Source organism: Scyliorhinus torazame, chromosome 22 (assembly GCF_047496885.1).
Source record: "Scyliorhinus torazame isolate Kashiwa2021f chromosome 22, sScyTor2.1, whole genome shotgun sequence".
Classification (NCBI taxonomy): Eukaryota; Metazoa; Chordata; class Chondrichthyes; order Carcharhiniformes; family Scyliorhinidae; genus Scyliorhinus; species Scyliorhinus torazame.
In genome coordinates this window covers 68,356,774-68,381,576 of record NC_092728.1, presented here as the reverse complement: position 1 = coordinate 68,381,576, position 24,803 = coordinate 68,356,774, and the positions used below count along the sequence as shown (strand labels likewise).

General features: G+C 48.8%; 1 protein-coding gene across 1 annotated transcript in view; it reads left to right on the top strand.

Annotated features, from left to right (window-relative positions):
• cacna1ba (calcium channel, voltage-dependent, N type, alpha 1B subunit, a) overlaps positions 1-24,803 on the top strand; it is a 949,382-nt gene that overhangs the window by 292,633 nt on the left and 631,946 nt on the right. The window contains exon 5 of the mRNA XM_072488273.1: positions 8,136-8,288. Coding sequence (XP_072344374.1) covers positions 8,136-8,288 — 153 coding nt within the window. The remainder of the gene's footprint in view (positions 1-8,135; positions 8,289-24,803) is intronic.

The window sequence follows — 24,803 nt, the reverse complement described above, 5'->3', positions numbered from 1 at the left end:
CTCCACCTATAATTACGAGATTTTGTATCACCCCGGTAAACTCAACAAGCCCCCAGACGCCCTCTCCTAAGGTACATGTGCCAGCGTACAAGTGGACCAATTCCAGGCCCTACACGACAGCCTTTGTCACCCGGGGGCCACTCGATTGTACCATCTGGTCAAAGCTCGCAATCTGCCCTACTCTGTCGAGGAAGTAAGGCCAGTCACCAGGGACTGCCAGGTCTGTGCGGAGTGCAAGCCGCACTTCTACCAGTCAGACTGTGCGTGCCTGGTGAAGGCTTCCCAACCCTTTGAACGCCTCAGCGTGGATTTCAAAGGGCCCCTCCCCTCCACCGACCGTAACACGTACATTCTCAGTGTGGTCGATGAGTACTCCAGATTCCCCTTCGCCATCCCATGCCCTGATATGACGTCTGCCACCGTCATCAAGGCCCTCAGCACCATTTTCGCTCTGTTCGGTTTCCCCGCCTACATCCACAGTGACAGGGGATCCTCATTCATGAGCGATGAGCTGCGTCAGTTCCTGCTCAGCAGGGGTATAGCCTCCAGCAGGACGACCAGCTACAACCCTCGGGGAAACGGCCAAGTAGAATGGGAGAATGGGACGGTTTGGAGGGCCGTCCAGCTGGCCCTTCGGTCTAGGAACCTCCCAGCCTCTCACTGGCAGGAGGTCCTCCCTGGCGCTCTACACTCCATCTGGTCACTATTGTGCACCGCCACTAATAACACACCCCATGAACGTGTTTTTACCTTCCCCAGGAAGTCTCGACTTGGCTCGCAGCTCCAGGACCGGTCCTTCTCCGTAGGCATGTCCGACTCCACAAGGCTGACCCCTTGGTGGACAGGGTTCACCTGCTCCACACCAACCCTCAATATGCCTATGTTGAGTTCCCCGATGGCCACCAAGATACTGTCTCACTCAGGGACCTGGCACCGTCAGGTTCCACCCCAACACCCCCCTCCCACCGCGCCGCCAATATTGACCCCACCAGACCACCCCCCCCATTCCCCCCCTTTTCCGCACAAGAGGACGAAGAGGACCTCGGCACGCTCCCGGATTTCCCCGATGACTGGCCAGCATCAGCACCGCCATCGGTGCCACCTCCACCACCGACTTCGCCGCCATCGTTACGCCGCTCCCAACGAAGCACCAAAGCACCGGACCGGCTGAACCTTTGACGGACTCCGGACCGTCAACATGGCATTTTCTTTTTTTTCCTACCACTGTACCTGATTGCACTATTTGTATATAGTTTCACGTCACCCCCGCTGGACTCATTTTTTAACAGGGGGTGAATGTGGTGAACCACTGTATTAGGGGATGTAAGGTAGGACCTGCACTACAGGTTCGCCGGTAGCTCCTGACGGCTGGCTCTGCCCATGGAGAACTGGATAAATATGCATGACCTCCAGTGCCCTGCCATTTCGCCAGCTGCAGCAGGAGGCCACGCATCTGACTGTAATAAAGCCACAGTTGTAACCAATTTAGTCTTTGTGCAATTGATCGTGCTAACCACTGTACTACCGTGCTGCCCTCCCAATCTTTGTGATCCAATGCATCCTCCAACCCTCTGAGTTATCTCCACTGCTCTAACACTGGCCTCAGGTGATTATTCAAGGCTGTGCTGTCAGCTGGTAGGCCCTGAGCGCTGCAATTGTTTCCCTAAACCTCTCCTCCTCTCTTCCTTTCTATCCTCCTCTTTCCAAATGACAGGTGGTGGTGTAGTGGTAATTTCACTGCACTGGCAATCCAGAGGTCCAGACGAATGCTCCGGGAGAATGGCTTCAAATCGCACCACCGCAGCAGCTGGTAGAATTTAAATTCAATTAATAAATCTGGAAATATAAGGTAGCCTCAGTATTGGTGACCATGAAACCATTGCTGGTTGTCATAAAAACTCATCTGGTTCACTAATGTCCTTTAAGGATAGAAATTTGCTGTCCTTACCTTGCCTGTCCTGGCCTACATGTGACTACAGGCCCACAGAAATGTGGTTGACTCTTAATTGACCTAGCAAGTCACTCAGTTATGATAAGCCACTACAAAGTCTAAAGGGGATGAAACTAGTCATATGTCTTGCCATCCACCAATGCACTGGAAACGACAATGACACACCCAACTCCATCGACGCTGCAAAGTCCCTCTTACTAACATCTTGTTCCTGAATTTGGAGAGTTGTCCCACAGCAACAGCTTTACAGTCATACTCAGTAAATCATATCTTCCAGAAAATGGGAGGAATTTTCCTATTTTCCCACCAAGTGCTGGCTGAGGTAAGAAAACTGGCCCGCGACCCGCAGGTTCACCATCGGCTTTCTACACCAGACAATCCAGCAATTGGTGCAAAATAAATCTGCAGGCCTGGCCAACGTCATCGTGCTAGCAGGGCTGGAAAAAGCTGGCAACGCTGGTAATCCCTTTAACCATGGTGCCCCGATTTCTGATAAGCAACAAAGAACTTCCCCGCACCCCCCCCCCCCCCCCCCCATACATGCATAAGGGCACCCCCATTACCCCCACCCTCCCGCCCCACAGACAGATAATGGGGAACCTTCCCCCCACAGACAGGGAGAACCCCCTCCCCCTTGCCACAGATAAGGGGAACCGCCCCCCGAAGGAGCTCCCCAGTTTGGCCCCCACCTCCTGACACTGCTCCTGGCTCTACCCCCTGGTACTGGTAATGCTCCTGGCACCCTGGCACTATCACCTGGCAGTGCTGGGGTACTGCCTGGGCCTGTCTCTCGCCTTCCAGGGAGCTATACATAGCTGTGCTACCCTGGTGGGTTCCTCCACCCGGTTCCTGTTGTTCAAAAACCCTGTTGGAAACCTCACCGACATGGCGTCACATTGGCAAGGGGTAGATGCCAATATGGGGCAACATATGGGGGGAAGCCCTTTAATGTGATAATTTATATAAATGAGGGTCCTGACCTTTCTGGTGCTGAGGGGGGCAGAATCAGGGCAGGAATCAGGGATGAAATTCTCCCCAAACGGCGCGATGTCCGCCGACTGGCGCCCAAAACGGCGCCAATCAGACGGGCATCGCGCCGCCCCAAAGGTGCGGAATGCTCCGCATCTTTGGGGGCCAAGCCCCAACATTGATGGGCTAGGCCGGCGGCGGAGGAATTTCCGCCCCGCCAGCTGGCGGAAACGGCCTTTGTTGCCCCGCCAGCTGGTGCGGAAATGACATCCCCGGGCGGCGCATGCACGGGAGCGTCGGCGGCCGCTGACAGTTTCCCGCGCATGCGCAGTGGGGAGAGTCTCTTCCGCCTCCGCCATGGTGGAGACGGTTGCGGAGGCGGAAGAGAAAGAGTGCCCCCACGGCACAGGCCCGCCCGCGGATCGGTGGGCTCCGATCGCGGGCCAGGCCACCGTGTGGGCACCCCCCGGGGTCAGATCGCCCCGCGCCCCCCCAGGACCCCGGAGCCCGCCCATGCCGCCTTGTCCCACCGGTAAATAAGTACTCTAATTTACGCCGGCGGGACAGGCAATTTACTGGCGGGACTTCGGCCCATCCGGGCCGGAGAATCGAGCGGGGGGGCCCGCCAACCGGCGCGGCCCGATTCCCGCCCCCGCCGAATATCCGGTCCGGAGACTTCGGCAACCGGCGGGGGCGGGATTCACGGCGGCCAACGGCCATTCTCCTACCCGCTGGGGGGTCGGAGAATGACGCCCCAGAAAACAAGATATCACCGACAAGATTCCAGTATTCTGACTCTTGCGGGATTTTGCTTTTGGTCACCTGTCCTAATGTCATACTCGATGTCACATTCTCATTTAAAACGTTCCTGTGAAACTCCATGGGACTTTTTATTACGTTTCAAGGTGGTGGATAAATACAGGTTGTTGTTGTTTTGTAGAACCTTAGAACACCATTTTATTACTGACAAAAGAAAACCGAGATAAAATCTATAATGTAACACTAAATTCCGATACCCTCCTTCACTGGTCATTAATCACTACTTTTCTATCGGGATTAGCATTTATCCAAAAATAATTAGTTAGTGGCATTTTGCAAATTGCCTAATTCCATAGTGTTCAAGTTCATGGTTGTTTTTATGGTCTTCAATGTTCATGACACAACTTTAAAAAAAACATGAGCACATGTGTGTTATTAAAAATGACTTGTAAACTGGTGCAAGGAATCTTCGACTGTTTTATCCGCTCAAAATTAACATGTTTTGCTTCTTAACCAACTGGATATATTTTAATGAGCCAACTTTGTTGCATTAAAATTGCGGTTAATGCTTTCAAATGATAAATGGGGAAACAGGAATTCTCACATTCTTGAGGCAAATGAAACTTCATTTCCAACCTCTCCATATGCTATGGGTCTACCTGTTCCAGTCACATTTGGTGAAACCATTCTGTTCTCATATTTACGTTTGTATCCACTCCTTCCCATCCAAGCGATGTTACCATCCAGCATTGAGTCTTCTAACACTACCTACTGGCCAACAGCAAGCAGACACTTTCTATGCTATATAGAATTTTTTATGACACCTCTGGGCACAGCCCAGCAGACCACCATCTGTTCACATTGCTTCGCTGTTGATTGGAGTTCACGTCTGATGCATGGGGCTTTTTTTTGTCTTGCGCCATGTATTTGCGCTCTAAGTGTGAGTGATGTACAGTTCTGAGGATGGATGTGGTGTCGCACAGTTTGCTTCCTGTACGCAGCTGTCAGCAATGGGTCTGAGGGAACAACATCAAATGCGTTGATCGAGGACATTTAGGCCGACAATGTTTGTGTGATATTGACCATTTGTGCTTAACTTCCATTGATCCATGAGGAAATTATTAAAGCTACCCAACCTCAAAATAATTTTATTCTGCTTATGCAGGACTGAGTGTAAACATGGTCTCCAAGGTGAATAGGTCGTGCCTAACTGACTGAGCCTGACCCAGTTCCACGTGCATTGCTGTTTACTTTCCACAGCAGCAACAACAACATTGCACTTATGTAGCACCTTTACTGCCGTAAATTGTCATAAGACGCTTCACAGTAGCATAATGAAACAAAACTGGAAACAGAGGCACATAAGGTGGTATGGAGGCAGATGACCAAAAGCTTGGTCAAAGATATAGGTTTTAAGGAATGTGCTAAAGGTGGAAAGTGAGGTGGAGAGATGGAGAGGTTAGGGAGGGAGTTCTAGAGCTTAGATTCTAAGCTGCTGGAGGCAAAACCACCAATGATGGGGTGATTAAAATTTGAGATATCAAGAGGCCAGAGAAAGGTTCTCGGAGGGTTGTGGGGATGAAGGAGATTAAAGAGATAGAGAAGGACTACGCCATGGAGGGAGTTAAAAATGAGGGTGAGAATTTTAACGTTGAGGCCTTGCTAAACAGAAAGCCAATGTAGATTGTGAGAGAGGGGCTGATGGGTTGGAAGGGGTAGGGAATTATGGATAGAGAGAAATACAAGGAAATGATCAAAGACTGTGATATCCATGATAGCTCCATTGGGAGTGGTGATGCTACGTGTGATGTCAAGATCGAGTGGCTGTGAATGTGGGTAAAAGGGTTCATATCATTGGACAGTTGTAGGAAAAGAGAGGACAGCACGGTGGTGCAATGGTTAGCATTGCTGCCTCATGGCGCCGAGGTCCCAGGTTCGATCCCGCCCTGGGTCACTGTCTGTGTGGAGTTTGTACATTCTCATGTTTGCGTGGGTTTCGCCCCCACAACCCAAAGATATGCAGGTTAGCTGGATTGGCAATACTAAATTGCCCCTTAATTGGAAAAAATGAATTGGGTACACTAAATTTATGAAGAAAAGGAAAAGGAAGAGGAGCGAGAGCAGGAAGCGATGAGATGGAGGTTAAAATCACCAAGGATGAGAAGTAGCTTGGTGCAGAAACTGAGGAGGACAGGCATTCCACAAATTGGTGTGATGCTTGGGGTGGGGGGGAACAAAACACAGATTTCAAAGGGGATGGATTAGGACAAGGTAAGATGTTCAAAGGTAGGGAGACAGACCAAGGTATGATTTAGAGATAAGGCAACACCACAACAGTTTGAGTGGGACAGGTGGTGGAAAGGCAGGTAAGTTTCTTTAAGGGTAAAGGTGTCATCACCCCATAGCCACGTATCCACCAAGGCCATGGTGTCAATGTGATCACCCTCAGTGAGCCCGAGGTTGCATTCACAAGCGAACGTACATTCTGGAGGGAGATGTGGCGAGGGGATGTGATCACCAATCAGCTGGCAGATTCCACAGAATCTGAACTGGGAATGATGTTGTCAAGGTTGGTCCCTTACAGGTGGAAAGGGTGGGGAGAGAATGGGATGGGGCAGTTTGGATAGTTGCAGCAAGTTCCTCAGTGAACCTTTCCGAGGATACCAAGATGCACAGGGGGAGGTTGAGCCTCAAGTGGCAGCTGGTGTGTGATTTTGGGTCACATGGACCTTAGTCTCATCTCCTTTTTAGTGTCAACATCACCACTCAGTTAAATACACTATAATAATTTCAATGTAGTGCCATTCACTGATTTTCATCCAATTTCCCATGGTTGGATTAAAAAAATCTTGATCTCGATTGTAAACATTAACTTCCGTCCAGTGGGGGCTTCTGACCCATATTTGGTGCAGACTCGATGGGCTGAATGGCCTCCTTCTGCAATGTAGGGACTCTATGATTCTATGACATTTCAGTCTAACAGTTGGGCTTCAGAAGCCTGCGTGGAAAATTCTAACTATTGGGCAATACCGTGATGAGCAACCTGCTCTGTGACCGATGGTTGGGGCTCAGGAAAGCTGACGGAATGGGTTTGCAGCTGCAAAAGGGGAGAGGGGAGCTACAGCGGGGACCATCCAGCCCCTTGCCAAAAGGGAAGATCAGACAGCAACTTGCAGCTGCCGGGCCCACAAGAAGAAATCATCTCCGTCAGTATTCTGTTGATCTTGTACATTCAGACTTTGTGAAAACAGAGATCTATCATGCAGTAAGTGGAGTTCAGTGTTATTTCCTAACTTGCAGGCTGACTTCATCCAGGTGAAATGTTTCACTGCACGAGCTGTCAGAGCCCCATCCACTCTATTCCCATTTTCTGGTTCGTAGACACGTGATTCATTGTTAATCCCAAATAATCAGTCCTAATGCTTTGATTAAATGACCACTTTCAAGTCAAATATGGTTAAAGATAGTATAGCCTGAATAAGGAAACTTGCATGAGATACCCCAGAGCTTCCGATGGGCGGCACGGTAGCACAGTGGTTAGCACTGTTGCTTCACAGCTCCAGGTTACCAGGTTCGATTCCCAGTTTGGGGGGGCAGGGGCGGGGGCGGGGGGGGGGGGGGGGGGGCGGGGGGGGCGGGGGCGGGGGCGGGGGGGGGGCGGGGGCGGGCGGGGGGGGCGGTGGGGGGGGGGCGGGGGGGGCGGGGGGCGGGGGGGGGCGGGGGGGCGGGGGGGGGGGGAGTGGGCCTGTCAGAGGGTTTGTGCACCCTCAATGGGCCAAATGGCTTCTTCCTGCACTGTAGGGATTCTGTGGATCTATAGATGGAAGTGTATTTCTTTCAACATATTCCTTTTCTGTTTCTCCAGTTTTCGATGTAAGACATAAAAGAAACATTCAAGTTAAAACTAATGTTACCAGTATTTTTTTCATGTTTTGCATACTTCTTTTAAAATGAACATTTGCCTTTACCGACACATCTGCAGGATGTTGTCTAAAATATATATCGATAACTGCAAGTTATGTATCATATGGATATTTTTTTCTTTTTTGCTGGAGAGATAGCCATTTAATATTTTCAAACGTGCTCTCTCTGTATTTTGTTTGCAGTTCGTTTATTCTAACTGAAACGTACCGACAGGTTAATTTTTCTTCATTGCTAGTTTTCACGATCACCAACATTTCTGTTTAATTACGTCCTGTAAATAAGAGGCTTGAACATGTAATTATGAATCAGGCATGTTTTTTCAACAGGGTAAATGCAATTTCAATTGACTCAGCAAGAAACCAGCTGATTTAGGAACACGGAAACCGGAGGGGGCCATTCAGCCCATCGAACCTGTTCTGCCCGGCCAGTCAGATATCTCCGATCTGTCTCGTATCTGCGCCTACCTGCCTTGGTTTTGTGGTTCTTACTTCCCTTGGAAAATCCATCAATTCCTTTTCCTTTCTTCAATCAGGTTTACAAGTTGTACTGAAGTCGATAATGAAGGCCATGGTCCCACTGCTTCAGATTGGGCTCCTCTTGTTCTTTGCGATCGTAATGTTTGCCATTATTGGTTTGGAGTTCTACATGGGAAAATTTCACCATACCTGCTTCAATAAGGAAACAAGTAAGGACAAATATTGTTGCAATAGGATTATTGTCACGTTTTGGAATGCCATTAACCCTTTATTGCTGATTCATGATGGCTGAATTGCAATTTTTAAAAAATCTTTCCTTCATTTCTGGCTGTTGAAATTTCACTCTGATGCATCTAGAGTTAGAGCAGTTTCAGTACATCGTCAGCGAATGGCCACCTCAAATGCATTATAATTCTGTTCACAAAAGTAAGTTTGTTTATTAGATATATTGGTTCAAAGAAAACCCTGCAGTGCTATAATATGTTTAAGCACATGCTCTTGCAAACATCAGGGGCTGGATTCTCTGTTTTGGAGACTAAGTCCCCACGCTGGCGTGGAAACGGTGGTCTTTTACGGCAGGAAAACTGGCCACTGATTCCCCATTTTGCTGGGGGGTAACAGAGAGGCAGGGTAGAGCTTGTAGCTCTATTTGCCGATACGGCTCCCAGCACTTCCGTTCCGAGGCCTGTAGCGGCAGCACTGTGCTTCATGGCAGACTCAGCCTGCGGACCTGGACAGCCAAAGTAGTGCACCCCATCGGCCGCTCGCGCACCCCGGACCGCCCACCCACAGTGCCCCCAGCCCCGAATGAAGCCCCTCTACCCGCGGATTGGCCCTCCCCCCGACTGTGACAGCCTGGGACTGAGTCCGCGGCTACCACGCGAGGTTCCCGAACGGTGTGAGCACACGTAACCCACGCCGTCGGGAACTCGGCCGGTCGAGGATGGGGGCGGGCCTCAGGCACTGGCCTGAGGCCGTGGATAATCAGCACGGCATACTCCTAGAGTACTCCGTTTTTCAGGGTGCGGAGAATTCACAAACCGGCGCCACTCCCGATTTTGGCACCACAATGGATTCTCCGGCCCGTTGCCAAACGCGATTTCTGCGTCAGGGAGAATGGAATCCAGGCCCCTGTCTAAGGATGGATTGAAGTACAAAAGTATGTGTGTTATTTATATGCTAACAACTACAACAGTTACATATTTCAAAGTTGCAGCAGTGATGCTAGATCTGATTTTCAAAATTGGATCTGTAAAAGTAAAGCTGCATCAAATAAACACTGGAAAGAATAGTGAGGAGTTCTGATAAAGTTTAATGTGGGTATGTTGATTTATGGGCGGCATGGTAACACAGTGGTTAGCATTGTTGCTTCACAGCACCAGGGTCACTGTCTGTGCAAAGTCTACACGTTCTCCCCATGTCTGTGTGGGTTTCCTCCGGGTGCTCCAAGGTTTCCTCCCACAAGTCCCGAAAGACATGCATTCGGAATTCTCCCTCTGTGTACCCAAACAGGCGCCGGAGTGTGGCGACTGGGATTTTCACAGCAACTTCATTGCCGTATTAATGTAAGCCTACTTATGACAATAATAAAGATTATTATTCAGTGACTGATCCATTTTCTACTTTAAACACTTGTGATAAAACTGCTGTATAAATGGTGGTCTGTGGCAGATGGAAGGCCTGGTGCTGTGCAATCTGTTTCCCAGTTTAGATAATACATTTGCAAACAGGCTATTCTGATGTTCCTGGAACTGAAATTGTTTACAAGACTTTCCAAAACAGCACAGCACTCCTGACAAATTAATCTGCTAATTACTTATTCCATTTTCAGAAGCCGGATGGCTCAATTCTGACAAATATTCCTCTCACTATTTTAGTTGGAAGCCAATTTCCTCTTATGTTAGTTGTACGTTTAGGAATGTTTAGTTTGATTATAACAGTCCACTCAATCTGGCTGAAAATGCCTTTTCCTGCTAACTTGACAATGGTGAAAATCTCGAAGACAGCAAGCATTGCTGGTAGGAACAACTATCCTCTTGCAGGATTTGAGGGATTTAACACTCTGAAACCAGTTAAGGGCTTGTCCTGCCCTCATTTTATTCAGTTACTCCATTTTAATATGATTTCTGTTTCAGTGTTGTAAGTGGAGTAGATAATATAGACTGTGACAAGTTCTTTGACCTCACCTCAAATGGTAAAACCGTAAGACCTGTGTTTTGAAAGGGGATTTACAGGATAGGGAGGGGGTCGGCACCCTGGTGGTGTTGGAGATGTGGAAACAATACTCCAGTGAGTGTGGTAAATCATAGAACAGGCTGTCTCGCGGGCTGGAATATGCAGTTCATATTGATTCACTCAAATACACAGTAGATCATTTATTTCAGCGAATGCAGGGTGGTACGCTGGTGGCGTGGTTAGCACTGCTGCCTTACAGCACCAGGGGCCCCCGAGTTCAATTCTGACCTTGGGTGACTGTGTAGAGTTTGCATGTCCTTCCCCGTGTCTGTGTAAGTTTCCTCACACAACCCAAAGATGTGCAGGTAAGGTGGATTGTCCATGGTCAGTACGCACGGTTACAGGGATCGGGTGGGGAGTGGGCCTTGGTAGAATGCTCTTTCAGAGGTTCGGTGAAGACTCGATGGACCGATTGGCCTCCTTCTGCATTGTAGGGATTCTATAATAAATGGGATACAGTATAGGAGTAGTGTGAGATTTGACGCTGAAAAGGTAGAAGGCATAGGAGGAACAAGTGAATTTGGAGTTAAAGTTCCCAAACCTTCCCACCCCTGCAGTTTTCTTCATTTTATGTCTATGCCTATTGGAGACTAATTAAAGGAGATTGATTGCTATGATAAGTCGGGGCGTTCCATTGTCATTGTGTCATGCAACTAGCAGGAAGGTTGAAGGTGAACTTGATTTACCTTGCTCTTTTAGCATATACAAATTGCGACATTTCTTAATGATGTGGTTATAGGGTTTATAATGCCAGGTGTTTGATAGTTAGGGCTATTCTGATTCTGCCTCTAAAGGTGAACAGAGGTAATGTGTTCACCTCTGCCTGTAAAAAGACTCACGAGAGGATCTCAGGTGAGTGCATTGCTGGGAGGGGGCGGGGGGGAAGGGGGATGCCTGGGCAGTACCGTGGGAGCAGTGCCAAAGGAGCAATGCCAGAGGGCAGTACCAGGGGACAGTGCTGGGGGAGTATTGTGTGGGAGGAGGGTGTGTCCAGCTTTCAATTTTCTGCATGGGGTGGCCTTTAAAAATGGCACCCCATTCTTCAAAAGGTTGCTGGCAAGGCTGGTTCCACCATGGGACCCTCCCATTGCCCTTCTTTATTCATTCAGCTGAACAGTACGACGGAGAAAGTCACCATTCGAGCCGACGGCTTCAACGCCACTTTGCCTGCCCACTGCGACACTCTGCATATTTTAGGGAGAATTCTGCCCCACTTTTGTGGTACTCAGATGAAGAGCATTGCAATGTGCTGAGACAGCTGGTTCCAGCTGGATGAAGGGAAGGTAGAAATATGAGGCGGTGATGGAGGAAGAGGGGAGGAGAGAAAGAATGAAAGTGCGATGGGGAATTGGATGGAAAGGAGGCAAAGGGAGGGGGAGTGGTGGGACAGGGCAAGAGGGGCTAATGGAGGAAAGTGAACAACGGAATACAATGAGTGGTGCTTGGTCCTGAGCCAAGGCTTGTTTTCTCACTGGACAGAATGGAGGAAAGAATCAGAAGGTGAGATGGATGAGAGAATAGGACACGATGAGGAAGGGGCAGTGCATGATGGGCACAATGCAGTATTAGATGGGGAATGGTCTGTCTTTTTAATTTTGATTTAAAAGTATTTTTATTCCAAAGTTTCAACTTTTTACATTTTACAACAACAATGAACCCGCCCAACACATTAATCCCCCCATCCACTCGAGTGTCCCTCCCTCCTCACTCGCCACCTCTTAGAGCAAATTTCACCAACTCCAGGGTTAAGAGCTCCAGCAGGTCCCCCTGCCACGCCGAGACAAACCTCTGCAATGGTGCTGAAAACAGCCCTCCAGAACCTCTCCAGCATCTGGCAGCACCAGGACATATTTTCTTGAAATAAATTTAGTGTACCCAATTTGTTTTTTCCAATTAAGGGGCAATTGTAGCGTGGCCAATCCACCTACCCTGCACATCTTTGGGTTGTGGGGGCAAAACCCACACAAACACGGGGAGAATGTGCAAACTCCACACGGACCGTGAGCCAGAGCCGGGATCGAACCTGGGACCTCGGCACATCTGTTTGTGGACTCCCAAGAAGCTTGCCTTTTTTACAGCCTCATAGAGTCCCTGGACTATGCGTGTATAGGTTATTTTAGACTGCACTCCCTTTTCAGATATTTAACAAAACCTTTATGTAGGAGCAAACTAAAACTGTAGATTTTGGATTTGACCATGCACTGTAAATTCTATGATGTTTGTAATGTGTATCCACATAAAGAAGTGCTTGTATCACAGCTGAGGACTCAGGTTTGATTCCAGCCCCAGGTCACTATGTGTGGAGTTCGCACAATCTCACCGTGTCTGCGTTGGTCTCACCCCCCCATAACCCAAAAGATGTTCTGGGTAGGTGCATTGGCCACACTAAATTACCCCTTAATTGGAAAAAAAAAGTGCTTGTAAACGTGTAACTTACAGGCTTCAGCTCTACCCTGCACAGTCTGACTATCTGGGACAGAACACGAAGCATCAGTTTTTAGGAGTTACATAACCTAACATTTGAAAATGGTTTCAAATGTGTGATGGCACTCTTTCGATAGGAAGTGGGCAGGATGCCGGTTTGATAAGTGTGTTGTGTGTGCAACAGGCAGGGGCATGATTATTATGGTCGATGTTCAAATCTGATTTTCTGCCGGTGCTGCCATTTCCAAGCACCAAACTATATCCAATGCCATTTCTTAACCTTGAACAGTTGAACATGAGGTTATATGCGATTCCGGATTCCCCACCAAGCTAATTAAAGTGATCATAAATGATTACAGGGTTAGTTCTTCTGGTTGCTTGTATACCTGCTTTTGCCTGTAGTCATGTTGTGATCGGGCGAGGAGAGATTGAGTGGCTCCCTTCTTGTCCTCTCCTCGGTTGACCGCAAAACGTTCTCTTATTCGAAATGGGTACACTTGTCAATTCAATAACTGCTTAAATCTTGTGATCATAACATAACCAATCAAACAGGTTTTCTTGAAAGTAACAAAGAAAGTAGTTAGTTTTATTATGCTTCAACAGATCTAACTAAGTAAAATAATAAATTGTGCCAGGACTTTCACACTCAGACACACAGGCACAAAAATATAGATTATCGAGGGGGTGGGGGAGGGTAGATTGGTCAAATGAGAGTTCATAGAAAGTAAAAGGAATGCACAATCAATAATTTGATGCCTTGGCTGGCTTCAGGGTGAATTGGGTCATCTGGCAACATGCCTTTAGTGGTCCTGATGCTTCCAATTTATAGATGTAGACAGCTGATTGGTTGTTCTTTGGAGTGCTGGGCTGTTTTCTTGTAGGACGTCTCAGTCTGCAGGATGGTCATGGTCAGAAAACAGGATTTGAAACACAAAAGATTGGCTTGTCATGTGACCTCCCCTCTCCAACTTCCCAGAGGATCTAAATAATGTTTCTGCCAATGTATTTCATGGGTAACTTGATTGAATCATGACTGTGAAGCCCTTGTTGCCAGTTCGCACCGGAGACGCCAATAATGTTGCTCTTTTTAACTGGATACTGATATGACAGTTATTAATGATGGTATTGCTTCTCAAGAGTCGCCAGGTATCAAATGATACCACCTCAAGGTTTTACCGGATATCGATCAAAGACCAAACAACCAGTTAGTTAGTTTAAGTTCAATGAAGCTTATTTGCTCACAAGAATTACTTTGACATGCAACATAAAACACTACAAGCTAAATTAAACCTAACATGACAACAACCTGTACTTAACTTCAGTAACCCGCCTTTATGCAGAGGAACGAGGCCTTTGTTCGGATCTTGAGTAGCTGGGTCTGGAGAAATGACTTCGTTTCTGCTGGGCTCATCCATCTGGTAGCGATTGTTGGTCTTGAACTTGTCTTGTGGTCATGATGCTTCACTTGGTTTTAGGCGTAGGTCAGGGCCAAGAGAGACCGAACGCCGGGCCAAGAGAGACTGAACACATGGCAGTTTCTCTCTTTATCATTCTGGGGTTTCGCGCTCTTTTGGGCGGTTCTTAGCTTTGGACCCAATAATTCGGCAGGCTTCAATTATTGCCTTTGATTTTGGCCAATAAAGGGGCGGGTGCCTTGATGGCGGGGCATGTCCTGAGCGGTCATTGACCTTGGCATTTTGGGCTCCCTGAGCAAAGGGCGCCAATGAGTCTGTTCTTTATCTGTTACCTGAGTACAGGTCTTTTGTTCTGCGGAAATGGGCCATTAGAATGCAAAGTAGCAGGGGGTTTCGATAGCATCTGGTTATCTGAGTTGCCAATATACATAAGCTCTGAGCGTCTGAGTCCTGGGTTGACCATATTTCCCATGGTCCTTTGCAGGTGGCCATATTTCCCAGGATCCTTTGTAAGTGGCCATCCCAGATGGCTACACCCGTCCTTTTGATCCTGAACGCGGAGCATGGTGGATCACACTGTTGATCCTCATCCGTCCTTGGTGTGCTGGTTACCCTTGGTCAAGGACAGGTTCTACACTACTCTGTCCTAGGTTTTTGGAGCATTTACCTAATTTTATCAACACATCATAAATTCATAAACTCTAAGGGGCCACTATAAAACATTTAATCATTACAAATTTAACTTATTTACACCAGGGAACCTCTAACTATCATTACCTAAGCTACCCTCATGCTGCTGGCAAATATCAAAAAGGAACTTATGTACAATACAAAAATTTTAAAGAAATATACAGCAGCATCAGATCGCTACTTAATCTATTACAAGTGATGGAAGGAGTACAATCTTTTTATTATGTCCGTGAAAAGGTTTAAAAGGTTTGTGGGGTTAGTTGGATTCCAAGGAAAGGGGCTCAGAGTGTGTATGTCGGGAAGCGGGAGGCTCTCCTTTGCCATTTGCAGAGTCTGAACGACACTGCAGAGTATTGCTATTCCCAAAAGGGCTTCTACTGTATAGGAAAGGGAATACCATTTTGCAATGTTTTCGCACCATGTGGGGGTATCAGTGTTTATTTTCACGGTGGCCGGGCTAGGGGTCTCATATTGTATGGTCATGTCCGGCGCTGGTGTGGTGTGGGGTACAAAGGCTGTCAACACGTGCAGTTGTAGGAGTCCAGCGATGATCACAATGGAGGTCATCAGTCCTGTCTTCATCTTTTCTCTTTGGTATTTGTTCTTCGTATATTCCTGAGGGCGCAAGCATAATATCTGTTATTATCATTGGTTAACATCTCGTTTTGTTTGTCTTTCTCTCTTCAACTTCAATTACCCATTAGAATCGTCACTACGGGGGCAGCACGGTGGCGCAGTGGGTTTGCCCTGCTACCTCACGGCGCCGAGGTCTCAGGTTCGATCCCGGCTCTGGGTCACTGACCCTGTTTTTGCGTGGGTTTCGCCCCCACAACCCAAAGATGTGCAGGGTAGGTGGATTGGCTACGCTAAATTGCCCCTTAATTGGAAAAAATGAATTGCGTACTCTAAATTTTTTTTTTTTTAAAAGCATCGTCACCATGTGTGACTCCCTCATTTTTAAAAATTAAAATAATCATTTTAGAGACAAGACATCCGAAAGAAAAAATTCAGTTTAAGTGGAAGGAATCCCGCAGATTGTGGTCGATGCGGTGAGTGGGTGGACAATTTCTCCGTCTAGGGTCCAGAGGCAGTTCACGTATAGCAGCAAATGTGTAACAACCAAGTGTGTCAAACATGTAAATAGCAGTTGGGGTAGTGACCAAAGAGTCACGGAAGGTAAAGAGTTGAGTGCACAGGCTGTCGCAAAAGGCATTCTTTAAACCACACGAAAGAGCAGATAAGGGGAAACAAAGACCTGCCAAGGACAGTAAGGAGTGTACAAAAACCATTCAGAGGTGCGTGTGGGCCGCGGCAGGGCAAGAATGGTTGGGATTCCCCGGGTAGGGTGGTGATCAGTGCCGTTGCTCCACTACCCGAGCTTGGCTAACCGGATGCATTGGGGGTCCTCAGGCAGGGCGCGGATTAGTGCCGTTAGTCCACTGCCTTGGTGACCTGATAAGAGCAGAAAGAATTTGTAACATATGGGATCCAACAATTTGTTTGTTTAACGGTCATTGGACAGTAAATGGCTACAGACGAGTAACCATGACTGTGTCAAGAAATTTTGTAACTGGCCGAAATTAATTAAAACCATGTAGTAATAAGAAAGAAAGAAAGAAAGAAAGCGGGCAGGTTCCATCAGGAAATAGGACACCGTAATTCACTTGCGGTTTCTTTTTTTCATCATCTGGACACCTCAGGGTTCCGTATCAAAACGTGTCGTGAAAGGCTTACCGTAACGGGAGTCAGACTTTGAGTCATCACCATCTCCCGGTTGCCAAACTCGTGTCTGTCATTTCTGTGCCATGGCCGCGTGGGCCATCGTGGGATCCGAATCGTCATTCCTTACTAATCGACAAGAGTTGTCGCGGTGCCAATGGGGGGTTCGTTTGTCATGAGGGGCGGTAGCTGCAAAGGGCAAATTTCCATTGTCGGGTGGTGACTCTGGCTGTGGCAGTGAAAGGGGGTACAGGGGGCCAAACATGTCCTGGTCGTGGTTCCAGGGGCTGTCGCTGTCATCCAAATCAAGCTCAAGGTGGAAAGGCGTACCTGTGGTCGGAGACAAGGTGGGGACTGTGGGCATGGACGTGCTGTCCTGGCTTGGGGTGGCGGGGGGGGGGGGGGGGGGGGGGGCTGGTCTAAGTTGTCGATGGGTGGGGCGGAATAGTCTGCCATTGCTAGGGAGACATGGTGGGAGTGGCTACATTGGGTTCCTTAAACTTTATGCTGGTTGATATGGAACCAACCTGTTTTTCCATTGGGGTACGTTATTTTGTACACAGAGGGGCTCACTTTATCCGAAATGGAGTAGGTTCTGCAAATTTAGGGGTGAGGAACGAACTGGAATTATACAGGAAAACCATCACTTGCTGACTGACTGTATACTCTACTGGGTGGACTGTTTTATCAAAGCAGGCCTTACTCTGCTTTTTCCTAGCGCCTCGTCGGACAGCTGCAGCGAGCTGGGTTGCTTTAATATTTTCCGTGAGTTGTTGGACTGCTTTTTCGTGGGTGAGGGCAGTGACTGTGGGGCTGGCCAAATCAAGTCCTAATAAATATTCAGATCGTTTCATGGGTCGTCCAGCCATGAGGGCATGGGGGGTGAATCCTGTGGAACTTGATACTGTGTTCCTAATAAAAATAAGGGCAAATGGGAGAACTGTGTCCCATGTGGTGTTATGCTGTTGCACCATTTTCCTAATAGTCGCTTTCAGGGTCCGATTCATACGTTCCACAATACCGCCGGATTGGGGCTGATAAGCAATGTGGAATTTTTGTTTTATTCCAAAAATCGTTCGGACATTCTGCATTACTCTGCCGGTGAAATGGGAACCTTGGTCTGGTTCATTGCTGCGGGGGAGTCCCCAGCGTGTAAATATCTGCTGTGTTAAGATCTTGACTGTTGCCTTAGCCGTGTTTGTCCTGAAGGGAAATGCTTCCACCCATTTTGTGAAGGTGTCGATTACTACCAATACATATTTAAAACCATTCCTGCGGGGAGGGGGGGAGGGGGGGTGTGCGAGGGAACCACCAATGTAATCGAGCTGTAAATTCTTCCTTGGGCCATTAACAGGACGGGTGGAGTACCTTTCAGGATTATTCTGTGTGCAGACTAAACAATTCTCAACATAATGCATGACGTCTGCTTTTCAATCGGGCCACCAGCACAAAGATCTTAAGTGGGCAATGGTGGTTTCTATCCCCTGATGTTCGTGTCTGTCATAAAACTGGAAATTATCTGGTTTCTGTCCTGGGTGGGGACCACATAAATTCCATTCTTTAAAACAATATTGCCTGTACCGTCAGCTAAAATCGTTACTGGGTTAAGGCCTGTGACATATGCAAAATATTGAACTGCCCAAAGGGCTACGAGCAAGTGCCGTTCGCAGGCTAAAAATCCTTGCTCCATGGTATCCAAAACTCGTGAGGAATAGGCTACGGGTCCTAAACGGTCATGTCTTTCCTGTAGTAGTACTGCTGATAGCATTCGGTCGGTGGTCGCTACTTCTATGGAGTAGGGAGAGTGTGGGTCTGGTACCTGCAAAGCGGGAGTTGTGCCTCGGGCGCGTTTTAATTCATCGATGGTGTTCGTGTGCTGAGGAAGCTTTTCCCATGGGGCGTTCTTTTTAAGGAGTTCTGAAAGGGGGGCTGCTTTTGTGGCAAAACCATCTATATGGTTCCTACAATACCCAACTAATCCTAAGAACGATCAGAGTGCAGTGACATTGTGGGGCAAGGGCAATTTAACTATTGACTCAATTCGCTTCTGTTCGATCTCTCTCTTCCCGTGGGTGATACTGGTGCCTAAATTAAGGACCTTGGGCGGGATTCTGCTGTAATCGGCGGGGTGGGCAACTCTGGCGGGACGGAGTGGTGTGAACGGAGTGGTTTGCGCCCCGCCGGCTGGCGGGAAAGGGGCTTGGCGCCACGCCGACCGGTGCCGAAGGGCCTCCGCCGGCCGGCGCGAGTTGGTGCATGCGCGGGAGCGCCAGCGTGTGCTGGCGTCATCCCCACGCATGCGCAGAGGGCTTCCTTTCCACACCGGCAATGGCGGACTGCTACAGCCGCCGGTGCGGAACAATAGAGTGCCCCCACGGCACAGGCACGCCGGCGGATCAGTGGGCCCTGATCGCGGGCCAGGCAACCTTGGGGGCACATCCCGGGGCCAGATCCCCCCGCGCCCCCCCAAGAACCCCGGAGGCCGCCCGCACCGCCAGATCCTGCCGGTAAGGGACCTACTCCAGTTTAAGCTGGCGGGACTGGCAATAAACAGGCGGGACTTCGGCCCATCGCGGGCCGGAGAATTTGGGCAGCCCCGACGCGATTCACGCCGGGCCGAATTTTGGGGGGCCGGAGAGTTTGGAGGAGAATCCCGTCCCTTTTCTTTCAGGCTTTTTTCGGGTTGACTTTGCATCCAATTGATTGTAAGAGACCTAGAAATTCGGAAAGAAGCTTAACATGCTCTTCCTTTGTGTCTGTCTGTAGGAGTAAGTCGTACACATACTGAATAAGGCATTCGGGTCGGGAAGATTTGGAAAGTCCGTTGGCCAATTGTCGGTGAAAGATGGAGGGGGAGTTGTGGAAACCTTGCGGGAGGCATGTCCACATAGACTGCTGTCCTTGAAACGTGCACGCAAACTTGTATTGACAGGCCTTACATAAGGGAATGTACCAAAAGCTACTGCTAATGTCCAGCACAGTAAATTACTTAGCATGTACTCCTTGCTTCAGCATGGTTTCGGGACTCATGGCAACGGTGGGGGCTGCTAATGGGGTGATCTTGTTGAGCTCTCGGTAGTCAATGGTCAATCTCCATGAACAGTCGGATTTCTTTACGGGCCAAATTGGGGCATTGTTTGTTGAGGCTACGGGCCGAATTACTCCTTGATCTAATAAGCTATTGATAACTTTTGCAACCTCACCCTCGGCTTGCTGTGGGAAACTGTATTGCTTCTGGGGCTTGGGCCCGGGACCTGTAATTGTGACTGTTCCAGGAACTTTTCCACAATCGTGCTTGTGCTGGGCGAAGGATGCTTTATGTTTTCTTAGGACCTCTCTAATCATCTTATCTGTACTAATGGCTTGCGGATCAAACCAGTAGTCACCTACTGAGCAGAATCTGTGTTCGGAGTCTCCTACCGTGAGCGTGGCAGGGGCTCTTGCTGTTCTGGCCATTTTCCATAGACACTTATTCACGGGGTCAAAGAAAAGGTTGTGTGACCTCATGAAGTCGATTCCTAAAATGTGCTCTGCTGTTTGGGGCAAGTCCACTAAAACAACGGGGTGCTTGGTGTTTATGTTTCCGATTTGAATATCTACGGGGGCCGTAATGTATCCCTGCTGTACATGTCCTGTAAATCCACTAAGAGTGATGATGTTTGTGGTGGGCCATTTGTTGCGCTGAAACATTGTGGAGGAGTTTAAAGTGGTGCGGGACCCTCCTGTGTCCCAAAGGAACTCTACTGGGTGTCCCCAGATTGTACCTGTGACTACTGGTCTGCCTGATTTGTCCCAGAGTGTGTCGCAGACCCAAGTTGGGGAGTCCAAACACCGTCAATCTGTGCTATTAATCACTGCATTATCTGATCGGGTGCTCGTGCTATGTATGGGCCTAACATTGTTCCTAGGTGGGGCGTTTGATTGCTGGTTCCGTTGCTGGTTCGGGGGGGCATTGCATTCGCGGGCGTAATGTCCCTTTTGTCCACAATTATAGCAACCTCGTGGTGCCTGTGCTCTGGGGTGCTGACCTTCATTTCTGCCCTCATTTACCCATGCGGGGTCCTGAGTAGTCCTGACTGGGTTCATATTCACTTCTGCCTTCTCCTGATCTGCCTTTCTATGTAGGGATTGTTCCCAAGCTCTGGAGAGTCTCTTTAAAACCCAAACTTCATTAAGTGTGGCATCTGCGGGGTTGTAATTCACACAGGCTTTTTGACCTGCTTCTGTGGCGTGGGAGACTAAAATACGAGCCCATTTAGTTGTGTTGTTATCTAAGTTTGTGCGGTTCAATTCCACAAATACTGCTTTAAAATGGATCCAAAGGCGACCTGCGGATGCAGTCGGATGCTCTCCCTTCTTTTGTCTACATCGGTTCAAACCTTCTACGGGATCTCCTCTGTTGAATCCAATTGTGTCTAAAATAGCTGCCTTCATCTCCTGGAGGCTTCCTCTCCTACATTCTGGGGTTCTGGTAAAGCTGAGTTAACGGACGGGTCAAGGCTCATGTCTATAAGCTTAGCTTCCTCCCTTCGTCCAGACCGTACATAACTGTTTGCAGTTGTACTCTCTCAAAGAAATTATGTGGGTCTGCTGTGGGTGCAAATGGTTCAATTTTTGGGCAGGCATCTCTCAATTGGGTGATGGTTAGTGGGGTGGTGTAAACAAAATCGGGCTCCTCTCGATCCTGTGACGTGCGCTGTGTGATGACTGGATTCATGGGGGTGTGTGTTGCCTGTGCAGTCGGTGGTGCGGGTGCTTTCCTTTTCGGGGCATGGGGGACTCTATTCTGATTTTCTGTATCCTCAACATATCTATGGGCGGTTTCATTTAGTTCTTGCCAACTGGCGCCATTCTCCTCATCTAAATTCGGTCCAAAGGTATCTCTGAAGCCATTTTGCACTGAAAGCAGTGACTGTAACTTTGCTATTTGTTACCTACATTTGGCGTGATCTACTGTACTCTGTCTTTGTTCCGTTGTGGAACTATGGAGCGGTCGTAAAGCTGCCTTCAAATCTGCGCATTGTTTCTTTAGCTGTTCTACCTGCTGTTCCGTCTCTTCTCGTATCAAAATTGCACGCTGTGTATCTTGGTAGGCCTTATCGTATTGGGTCTCAAAGCTGCTAAGGTGAACTATACAAGATTGGTGTGCCCGTTTGACATCAGCCATCTCTTTATCTTTAGCTGCCAACTGTTCCCAGAATTGCTCATTAATTTTCTCACGTTCACTAAAGTTTCCCTCATTCTTCTCCTCTTTCTCAACTAGCTGTCTACGGAGCATCCTCACGACCTCCACTGTGCCTCGCAATTGTGCCAAACAGGACACGATTGCCATTGGCTTACGAACTTTCACTGCATTCTTTTTATGTACCTCGGTTAGGTTGTCCCACCAGGTTTGTCCTATGCTTCCTGGACCTGACTCATCATTTGAACGTAACTCGGACCAAAGGGGCCATCCTTTCCAATACTTCCTCAATTCCTCTTCCCATAAGGGGCACTGCTCTGCTCTAATGGTCGCTGCAACCTCGGGTTCCTGCGGGTTCATTAGGCGTTCCATTGCCTTTGCTGCCATTGCTTCTATTATCTCTTTTCCTAACGTTAATTTGGGATAGGGGAAAAAGGCGGCGATTCGAACAGCGGGTATGGCCTAGGCTATTTTCCGGTTCACAATACTCCTGACAGTTTTACGCAACAAAATCTAACGAGTTTACCTTATATCCCTGTTAGTATGCATGCAAGAAAATACACACTTCCGAATCTTGAGATTTGATCGATACGGGCCTTACACTTGTGGGGCGTCATTCTCCGACCCCCCGCCGGGTTGGAGAATCGCCGGGGGCTGCCGTGAATCCCGCCCCCGCCGGTTGCCGAAGTCTCCGATACCGGATATTCGGCGGGAGCGGGAATCGGGCCGCGCCGGTTGGCGGGCCCCCACGCGCGATTCTCCGGCCCGGATGGGCCGACGTCCCGCCGATAAATTGCCTGTCCCGCCGGCGTGGATTAAACCACCTTTTGAACGGCGGGACAAGGCGGCGTGGGTGGGCTCCGGGGTCCTGGGGGGGGCGCGGGGCGATCTGGCCCCGGGAGGTGCCCCCACGGTGGCCTGGCCCGCGATCGGGGCCCACCGATCTGCGGGCGGGCCTGTGCTGTGGGGGCACTCTTTCCCTTCCGCCTCCGCCACGGTCTCCACCATGGCGGAGGCGGAAGAGACTCCCTCCACTGCGCATGCGCGGGAAACTGTCAGCGGCCGCTGACGCTCCCGCGCATGCGCCGCCCCGATATGTCATTTCCGCGCCAGCTGGTGGGGCAGCAAAGGCTGTTTCCGCCAGCTGGCGGGGCAGAAATCCCTCCGGCGTCGGCCTAGCCCCTCAATGTTGGGGCTCGGCCCCCAAAGGTGCGGAGCATTCCGCACCTTTGGGGCGGCGCGATGCCCGTCTGATTGGCGCCGTTTTGGGCGCCAGTCGGCGGACATCGCGCCGTTTGGGGAGAATTTCACCCGTGGTTTCTTTCACTTTTCTCAATTGGTTTTCTAATGCAAAATTTGTGGGTTCTCTCGGAGTGACAAAATCACTTCTAGATCAAATACCACCAGAGTCGCCAATAATGTTGCCAATTCGCACCAGAGTCGCCAATAATGTTGCCAATTCGCACCAGAGACGCCAATAATGTTGCTCTTTTTAACTGGATACTGATATGACAGTTATTAATGATGATATTGCTTTTCAGAGTCGGCAGGTATCAAATGATACCACCACAAGGTTTTACCGGATATCGATCAAAGACCAAACAACCAGTTAGTTAGTTCAAGTTCAATGATAGTTTATTTACGCACAAGAATTACAACATGCTTATCAGCCCATTATGCAACATAAAACACTACAAGCTAAATTACACCTAACACTACAACAACCTGTAATTACCTTCAGGCACCCGGCTTTATGCAGAGGAACAAGGCCTTTGTTCGGATCTTGCGTGGCTGGGTCTGGAGAACTGACTTTGTTTCTGCTGGGCTCATCCGTCTGGTAGTGATCATCTTGAATTCGTCTTCTGGTCATGATGCTTCACTTGGTTTTAGGCGTAGGTTGGGGCGAAGAGAGACCGAGCGCTGGGGCCAAGAGAGACTGAATACGTGCCAGTGTCTCTCTTTATCCTTCTGGGGCTTCGTGCTCTTTTGGCCAGTCCTTAGCCTTGGACCCAATAATTCGGCAGGTTTCGATTACTGCCTTTGATTTTGGCCAATAAAGGGGCGGGTGCTTTGATGGCGGGGCGTGCCCTGAGCGGTCATTGACCGTGGCTTTTTGGGCTCCCTGAGCAAAGGGAGTGGCGCCGATGAGTCTGTTTCTGTATCTGTTACCCAAATACAGGTCTTTTGTTCTGGGGAAATGGGCCATTAGAATGCAAAGTAGCTGGGAGCTTTGATAGCGTCTGGTTACCTGAGTTGCCAATATACATAAGCTCTGAGCGTCTGAGTCCTGGGTTGACCATATTTCCCATGGTCCTTTGCAGGTGGCCATATTTCCCGGGATCCTTTGTAAGTGGCCATCCCAGATGGCTACACCCTCTTAACCAAGGTTCCATTATCTAAGCGATTCGGCTCAATGGCTCATCTCCAACAGTTGAATCCATCAGTTGATTTCCTTCATGCCTTCCTCATGGGACAGGAGATGTGGACCCATCATATCCTCCTGAGGCCATTTCCTTTGTTGGGTTTTGCAGACATGCTGTCACCATTCCAAAGGGTTAATCGTATTTCCCATGGAGAATGTATAATAATGTAAATTGGGGTAGCCACCTTTGGTTGCGAACTCAAGTCATCTTTCGTCTTTGTGTTGGAAAGTTTTCCCTTTTACAAGTCCAGTGTTGCCAGTTTCCAGCTGATGGATTAAAAAATAATTACTAAATATGAAACATGTTTTCATGACTCTTGCCTGAAGTTTGAATACTCTCAGTGGCCAATATATTTTTCAGTTCATTTAAAAACTTGTGCTGAAACAAGTCGCTTCCAGAAATGGCTGAGCGGGTAAGGCTTTCTCTGGGAATTGAGAATGAGTGAGAGAATGAAGAAAGGTGACACAGAGCAGGACAAGCTGCTAGAAGAAGGAGCAGGAAGGAGAGAAGGGCTCTCACCTGGAGGCCATATCCACCAAGGGTCTTTCGAAAACAACTCTTATCTCAAATTTAGCAAGGACCAATGCATGAGATGTCTTTCTTACACAAAAGAGGCCGCGACTGAAAGCTACAAAC